Raw genomic sequence first — 9,435 nt, 5'->3', positions numbered from 1 at the left:
GCTGTCAGGTAACATTACAGCAGGTGCTCCCATGACAGACTGGCCACTCCTCCAGGGGGGAGTTCCTGCCACACTGCCTCTCCACAGGAGAGAGAGCAGAGTACAGCCTACCTGAGCACGGCTCTCCACAGGAGAGAGAGCAGAGTACAGCCTACCTGAGCACGGCTCTCCACAGGAGAGAGAGCAGAGTACAGCCTACCTGAGCACGGCTCTCCACAGGAGAGAGAGCAGAGTACAGCCTACCTGAGCACGGCTCTCCACAGGAGAGAGAGCAGAGTACAGCCTACCTGAGCACGGCTCTCCACAGGCATGGCGACAGGAGCAGCATCCATACTTGCTGCCCTACAGATGCTTTTCAGCTTCATTACTGTGATGCTTCCACACCCACCCAGGTGAGCGAAGTCCTTATCCGTATCTAACACATGACTGTCCAGCAACATGGCACAACGCAACCTCTAACCCTGAATCCTCAGGCAGAATCTCATACGGGCTGCTGTGAAACCAGAGTTTCTGCTCAAACACAAAGCACAACAACAGAGAGAAATCCAACACTTCTCCTCTCGAGAGTCAGCTCCCCCTGAGCCTGGGGCTACAGGGCCACTTTTAAACAATGGCCTCATTTAGAGCTTCTCACTGCAGCGTTTGTTTTAGCCTGTCAGTGAGATCCCACACAAACAGCACTCTGTTACTGCAACCCTGAGTCCAAGCCCAGATTACACTGATAACTGAGGCCCAACACGTTCAGCTCTCTGTGACAGTAACACTGGAGGCAGAGGAAGACACGCAGGGGAGCTCCTGCCCATGCTACTCAGAACACAGCAGCCACATTCTGAGAGGCTCATTTCAGTGGAAGAAGCCACTATGATCAAGCAACAGCTCCAGAGCTAATGCACAGCAAGCATCTCTGCTTTCCGCTGCTGCCATCTGTGCTCGTAGGCCTCAGTCCAGGCAGAGTAAGACATACGGATCTCTCTGAAGTGAACACACGCACAAACCTTTTGACTACAATAGATGTAACGCTGCAAATGTTGGAGTGGGGTGTCCTCCGATGCACCCCTGACCTTCACAAAGAGAGGCCAGAAAGTCACGCCCCCAAGGACATGTGCAGGCCCTCCCTTTCCATCCATCAGAGGAATGTCAGGAGATGGAGGATTCTGATTGGCTTAGCCCCCTGATTCAGGCCATGCCCATTTCTGAGCACGGCAGCTATACAGTCCATCATCACAGAGAGGAGAGCAGATCACTCAGTATTCAGCCCAAAGCAGGAGCAGAAGCTGGCCAGCAGTCTGCCATCTCACCCACTGCTCACTCCCACAGCACATCGCACACTGTTACACAGGGGTCAGCCGAGGCCATCTCACATCACCGTAAATCCTGTGATGCTGTGCCTTCAGCAGCTGCTCCTCTTGTGCTTGTCAGTGCTGAGGGCCAGCCCTGGGGTAAACGGATTTGGCGACACCTGCTCTGACACAGTGCCAGGCTGCGAGACATCACCAGCTTTCATTAATGCGCCCTGTCTGGTATGAGAAGCCATGGAGACATGGCTGTGCTGAACCTGCAAAGAGCAGGGCTAACACTCTCTCTATTCCCCCTCTCTGTTCCCCCTTTCTGCCCCCCCATCCTCCCTGTCTCTGCCTGTCCCCATCCCCACACCCCCCCCACCCACACACTCTGCACGGATCATTAGTGCAGTTCAGCTCGTGGGAAGCAGCACTGCCAAATATGACATGTGATCCCGTCTAAGCAACGTAAAAAACATTTACAAGAAAATAAGCATGAGTCCAAACACTGAAATGTGTTATTAAAAGAGCTCATGGAAGCTGACTGTGCTGCAGTCTGATGTGTGGCTGCTCTGGGAAGCACAGGATGGCGTAACATACAACAAAATCAATAAAGTATACAGGGCACAGCGGGGCACTACAGCCATATCAATCACCCAGCTCAAATCATACAGGCAGCGAGGCAGCGAGGCAGCAGCCCTACAACGAGGCAGCGGCCCTACAACGAGGCAGCGGCCCCAAAGCGAGGCAGCGGCCCCACAACGAGGCAGCGGCCCCACAGCGAGGCAGCGAGGCAGCGGCCCCACAGCGAGGCAGCGAGGCAGCGGCTCCACAGCGAGGCAGCGGCCCCACAGCGAGGCAGCGGCTCCACAGCGAGGCAGCGGCCCCACAGCGAGGCAGCGGCCCCAAAGCGAGGCAGCGGCCCCACAGCGAGGCAGCGAGGCAGCGAGGGAGCGGCCCCACAGCGAGGCAGCGAGGCAGTGGCCCCACAGCGAGGCAGCGAGGCAGCGGCCCCACAGTGAGGCAGCGGCCCCACAGCGAGGCAGTGAGGCAGTGGCTCCACAGCGAGGCAGCGGCCCCACAGCGAGGCAGCGGCCCCACAGCGAGGCAGCGAGGCAGCGGCTCCACAGCAAGGCAGCGGCCCCACAGCGAGGCAGCGGCCCCACAGCGAGGCAGCAGCCCCACAGCGAGGCAGCGGCCCCACAGCGAGGCAGCGGCCCCACAGCGAGGCAGCGGCCCCACAGTGAGGCAGCGGCCCCACAGCGAGGCAGGTGTCCCCTGAGGCGTGAACACATTTTTAGAGCATGTTTCTGCAGCTTCAGGTTGCTGCTGGCTGAGAGAAGGAGAGAAGCCATCCGTCTTCATTACCTGGCCTCTCTGTAACGCAGCAGGGATGTGGAGAGACAATGCTGGAGAAATAATGATGCTGACTGCCATATTCAACACGCACATCACCCACAGACCACCCTAACATCAGGCACTGCTTCTTTTCTGAGTGAACCTTCCTGTAGGGCGTCACAAATATTCCAATCAATGTTGCTTTTGCCAAAAGACTAGGCTTTTAAGCAAGGCATTTCTAAATAAAAGCTTTGGTGGGTGCTGCCCTGTCTCACCAAACCCAGCTGCGCTGTGCAGACAGACACGGCCAGATACAACACACCCCCACATTCTCTCATACTAACAACCCCTCATCAGCCATGCTCAGACACAAACAGCATCAAGGAGGACAGAGCTGAAAGCTAACACCAGCCATCCTGGAACATTCCGGTATATTCCAAAGCAGACCTTCAGTGCAGGCAGCCCTGTATCAGCCAGTTTGTGCCTCAGTGACGTCGCTCCAATAATATTGTGCCATGAAGGAAGTTCTCTACCTCTAGCTTTAAGTTCTCCCCAGACCAGTTCTCATTATAGAACGGATCCGTGAAGTGCGGAGAAATCATCCACACCGCCGTTACCGACGCAACAGCTCGCCCCCATCACACACACGCTCCCGCATTACACCAGCGCACTTCCACACACACGCTCCCGCATTACACCAGCGCACTTCCACACACACGCTCCCGCATTACACCAGCGCACTTCCACACACACGCTCCCGCATTACACCAGCGCACTTCCACACACACGCTCCCGCATTACACCAGCGCACTTCCACACACACGCTCCCGCATTACACCAGCGCACTTCCACACACACGCTCCCGCATTACACCACTGCACTTCCACACACACGCTCCCGCATTACACCAGCGCACTTCCACACACACGCTCCCGCATTACACCACTGCACTTCCACACACACGCTCCCGCATTACACCAGCGCACTTCCACACACACGCTCCCGCATTACACCAGCGCACTTCCACACACACGCTCCCGCATTACACCAGCGCACTTCCACACACACGCTCCCGCATTACACCAGCGCACTTCCACACACACGCTCCCGCATTACACCAGCGCACTTCCACACACACGCTCCCGCATTACACCACTGCACTTCCACACACACGCTCCCGCATTACACCAGCGCACTTCCACACACACGCTCCCGCATTACACCACTGCACTTCCACACACACGCTCCCGCATTACACCAGCGCACTTCCACACACACGCTCCCGCATTACACCACTGCACTTCCACACACACGCTCCCGCATTACACCACTGCACTTCCACACACACGCTCCCGCATTACACCACTGCACTTCCACACACACGCTCCCGCATTACACCACTGCACTTCCACACACACGCTCCCGCATTACACCACTGCACTTCCACACACACGCTCCCGCATTACACCAGCGCACTTCCACACACACGCTCCCGCATTACACCACGGCACTTCCACACACACGCTCCCGCATTACACCACTGCACTTCCACACACACGCTCCCGCATTACACCAGCGCACTTCCACACACACGCTCCCGCATTACACCACTGCACTTCCACACACACGCTCCCGCATTACACCACTGCACTTCCACACACACGCTCCCGCATTACACCAGCGCACTTCCACACACACGCTCCCGCATTACACCACTGCACTTCCACACACACGCTCCCGCATTACACCAGCGCACTTCCACACACACGCTCCCGCATTACACCAGCGCACTTCCACACACACGCTCCCGCATTACACCAGCGCACTTCCACACACACGCTCCCGCATTACACCAGCGCACTTCCACACACACGCTCCCGCATTACACCACTGCACTTCCACACACACGCTCCCGCATTACACCAGCGCACTTCCACACACACGCTCCCGCATTACACCAGCGCACTTCCACACACACGCTCCCGCATTACACCAGTGCACTTCCACACACACGCTCCCGCATTACACCAGTGCACTTCCACACACACGCTCCCGCATTACACCAGTGCACTTCCACACACACGCTCCCGCATTACACCAGCGCACTTCCACACACACGCTCCCGCATTACACCAGCGCACTTCCACACACACGCTCCCGCATTACACCAGCGCACTTCCACACACACGCTCCCGCATTACACCACTGCACTTCCACACACACGCTCCCGCATTACACCAGCGCACTTCCACACACACGCTCCCGCATTACACCAGCGCACTTCCACACACACGCTCCTGCATTACACCACTGCACTTCCACACACACGCTCCCGCATTACACCACTGCACTTCCACACACACGCTCCCGCATTACACCAGTGCACTTCCACACACACGCTCCCGCATTACACCAGTGCACTTCCACACACACGCTCCCGCATTACACCAGCGCACTTCCACACACACGCTCCCGCATTACACCAGCGCACTTCCACACACACGCTCCCGCATTACACCAGCGCACTTCCACACACACGCTCCCGCATTACACCAGCGCACTTCCACACACACGCTCCCGCATTACACCAGCGCACTTCCACACACACGCTCCCGCATTACACCACTGCACTTCCACACACACGCTCCCGCATTACACCACTGCACTTCCACACACACGCTCCCGCATTACACCAGTGCACTTCCACACACACGCTCCCGCATTACACCACTGCACTTCCACACACACGCTCCCGCATTACACCAGCGCACTTCCACACACACGCTCCCGCATTACACCAGCGCACTTCCACACACACGCTCCCGCATTACACCACTGCACTTCCACACACACGCTCCCGCATTACACCAGTGCACTTCCACACACGCGCTCCCGCATTACACCAGCGCACTTCCACACACACGCTCCCGCATAACACCACTGCACTTCCACACACACGCTCCCGCATAACACCACTGCACTTCCACACACACGCTCCCGCATTACACCAGCGCACTTCCACACACACGCTCCCGCATTACACCACTGCACTTCCACACACACGCTCCCGCATTACACCACTGCACTTCCACACACACGCTCCCGCATTACACCAGCGCACTTCCACACACACGCTCCCGCATTACACCACTGCACTTCCACACACACGCTCCCGCATTACACCACTGCACTTCCACACACACGCTCCCGCATTACACCACTGCACTTCCACACACACGCTCCCGCATTACACCAGCGCACTTCCACACACACGCTCCCGCATTACACCAGCGCACTTCCACACACACGCTCCCGCATTACACCACTGCACTTCCACACACACGCTCCCGCATTACACCAGCGCACTTCCACACACACGCTCCCGCATTACACCAGCGCACTTCCACACACACGCTCCCGCATTACACCAGCGCACTTCCACACACACGCTCCCGCATTACACCACTGCACTTCCACACACACGCTCCCGCATTACACCACTGCACTTCCACACACACGCTCCCGCATTACACCACTGCACTTCCACACACACGCTCCCGCATTACACCAGCGCACTTCCACACACACGCTCCCGCATTACACCACTGCACTTCCACACACACGCTCCCGCATTACACCAGCGCACTTCCACACACACGCTCCCGCATTACACCAGCGCACTTCCACACACACGCTCCCGCATTACACCAGCGCACTTCCACACACACGCTCCCGCATTACACCAGCGCACTTCCACACACACGCTCCCGCATTACACCACTGCACTTCCACACACACGCTCCCGCATTACACCAGCGCACGCTATTAGCCGTGACGCTCGGGTACTGACATTCAGGCAATCACGCCAACAAGCGCTGTCACCGCGGTCAGACAGTCTGCAGCTACCAGAGCAATACCGTATCTGCGCTGCAGCACTCAGCTCCGAAAGGGTCTCAACCGACACAGACACTCTTCCTGGTAGCTGACTAGCCACAGTGATCACGATCAGCTGTGGATACAATGCGCGCACACACACACACACACACACACACACACACACAGCACGCTTCACCCGGCTCCGGGAAGCCTGTCCTGCAGATCCGGCCTGCGGAACGTTGCCAATAGCAACTTCCGACTCCGCACAGCCCGGAGACGGCGTCAGAGCCGCAGAGAGACGGCTTCAGAGCCGCAGAGAGACGGCGTCAGAGCCGCAGAGAGACGGCTTCAGAGCCGCAGAGAGACGGCGTCAAAGCCGCAGAGAGACGGCGTCAGAGCCGCAGAGAGACGGCGTCAGAGCCGCAGAGAGACGGCTTCAGAGCCGCAGAGAGACGGCGTCAGAGCCGCAGAGAGACGGCTTCAGAGCCGCAGAGAGACGGCGTCAAAGCCGCAGAGAGACGGCGTCAAAGCCGCAGAGAGACGGCGTCAGAGCCGCAGAGAGACGGCGTCAGAGCCGCAGAGAGACGGCTTCAGAGCCGCAGAGAGACGGCGTCAGAGCCGCAGAGAGACGGCTTCAGAGCCGCAGAGAGACGGCGTCAGAGCCGCAGAGAGACGGCTTCAGAGCCGCAGAGAGACGGCTTCAGAGCCGCAGAGAGACGGCGTCAGAGCCGCAGAGAGACGGCGTCAGAGCCGCAGAGAGACGGCTTCAGAGCCGCAGAGAGACGGCGTCAGAGCCGCAGAGAGACGGCTTCAGAGCCGCAGAGACAGGCCGATGCCAGCCGATCGGCTGATGCCAGCCCGGGTAACATCCTTCTGCCGCAGCGTCTGTTTGGCGTATATGCCCGAGGCTGGGTCTCCAAACTGTCGCCAAAAGCAGCAGCTAGCCAAGCAGCTACAGGCTAGCGGCGCTATGCGGTGCGGAGACTGCCTTCAGCTGACAGACACACACACACGCAGCGAGCCCCGACCCCCGCCCTGCTTACCTTCTGTGATGAGCCGTCTTGTCTTTCTTTCCTTTCGGCCTCCTCTTTCGGGCCTGGATGGCCATCACTGTGAAAGAGATGATGAAATGTACACAAGTGCAGAATAAGCGAAAGGAAGAGAGACAACAACACATCAGTTTAGCAGCTTCCCAGAGATAGCCAGCCAGCTAACCCAGACAGGTATCCCTACACCTCTTTTAGTCTAATAAACCAAAAGCAGGTGGGTGTAAAGAAACCTTTTAATACTAGCTAAAATAAGTGTCTTCACCTTTCCGGGAGCTCATGTTGTTATCCTCCTTCCCCTCGCTGCAGCGGCCGCTTGCTCGCTCTTCTGCGCTCGCTCTCGGTAGGATGCGCGCTCCCTCAGCCCGAAGAAGAGACGCGCATGCGACAAGATGTGCGTAGGGTCGCGGTCGCGCACAGCCTTCAGCACATCGCAGCGTGGCCTCGCAGCGTGGCCTCGCCTTCACATGAAGCAGTCATCTGACTGGCGTTACTCATCTTTAATTGCAGATGCAGCAGGTGCCGCAAAACTTCATAAAAGAAACATAAAGACGCTTGGCTTATCAATGCAAATGTAGATTCAGACCCCTACATTGCCTCCATGACATCAAAGTATGTTATGAGGATGCAATACATTGAATTTCACATTAAAGAAACGCGGCATCATTCAAAATGAACCGCACTGTCTGCTTGCAATGCATACATAGAATTCTCATGCTAACTACTCTGTTTTTATCTTACATTTCTTTTTCTTTTTTCTGTGTGTGGCAGTCCTGTCAGGGGCACTGGGCTAATGTGCGGTGTCTTGAATACAGGCAACAGTTGCAGTGCCGGGCGTTGTCTAATCGCCCTGATTCAGTCTCTGCCAGGCGGGTCCTCACGTTCAGGATTAACGAAAATACAGGCTTCCCTTATCATCAAACTCACTGAAAATAGTCACGTCTGTTAGTTGGGTCAAGAAAATGGTGTTTTTAATCTGATGAACCTTCAATGATCATAGTCATACTATGATATAATTTATCTTAAAAAAGCACACATCCCTATGGTAAGTTTGTGTTCAGAGAGCCTTGAACAGCCTAACAGTGCAAGTCCCCATTACACACAATTGTTTCAAGGCAACCATGATACAATAGCTCCTCAGTCAATGGCTGCTGAGTAAGTGCGGTCCCTCTTGCTGCTACTGAGGCTTTAGATTATACCAAACCCCCATGCAAGTGTGTCTCAGTGACATTTTAAAGCCGTTTCTATGTCCTGAGCTGAGATTATCTGTCAGGATGTGAGGACAGCCTCTCTGTCTGCACTTATGAATGAATTAGTGTCCATTTAAAAAACTGCATTGCGTCGTTGTCATTTGATCCCTTGCTGGTAGGTGAATGGCCGCTTCATGAATGACAGGCTGAAAGATGAAACAGCTCTTCCCCCGGGTCCTGTGATGTGCTGCTTCAGTCTTGTGTATTGCTGATGGGATACAAGGTGACTCAATATCCATAATGTATGACATCACATGAGAGCCAAAAGCTTGTTGAATGTCCAACTGTTCCCACCAAAAGCTTTATAAAACACGTTTGCAGACGTGCATCTTAGCCGAGCTCGGCCAGGTTCCGCTGCATAAGGCTGCTGTAGATTCATCTGCTTAAGTGGCAGCTGCATGAAATTTATTTTTGTTTTTCCTGGAAAAACCCCCTCTGTCCTACTGCGTGGTCCTTGGTAGACGTTGAGATCTGGACTCTTCGCTGCCTGGGCAGGACAGAGCATGACTCTGGGAAAGATTCAGATGGAATCCACACTGAATCCATTCACTTTACACAACGCTCACAGGGATGCACCTAAATTTCCAGCTAAATGAGCAGTAGGGGCTGACAATATGAAGGTGTAAGGGTAGCAAGCATTACATC

General features: G+C 55.9%; 1 protein-coding gene across 1 annotated transcript in view; it reads right to left on the bottom strand.

Moving 5' to 3' along the window:
- The window catches only part of LOC118771844 (SRSF protein kinase 2-like), a 37,400-nt gene extending 29,513 nt beyond the window's left edge, over positions 1 to 7,887 (bottom strand). The window contains 2 exon segments of the mRNA XM_036519952.1: positions 7,538 to 7,604; positions 7,806 to 7,887. Coding sequence (XP_036375845.1) covers positions 7,538 to 7,604; positions 7,806 to 7,821 — 83 coding nt within the window. The 5' untranslated portion in view covers positions 7,822 to 7,887.
- Between the last annotated feature and the right edge of the window lie 1,548 nt (positions 7,888 to 9,435).

The sequence above is a fragment of the Megalops cyprinoides genome, chromosome 25 (genome assembly GCF_013368585.1).
Source record: "Megalops cyprinoides isolate fMegCyp1 chromosome 25, fMegCyp1.pri, whole genome shotgun sequence".
Classification (NCBI taxonomy): Eukaryota; Metazoa; Chordata; class Actinopteri; order Elopiformes; family Megalopidae; genus Megalops; species Megalops cyprinoides.
The sequence above is the reverse complement of the archived record's forward strand: the minus strand, read 5'-3'. Positions and strand labels throughout refer to the sequence as shown.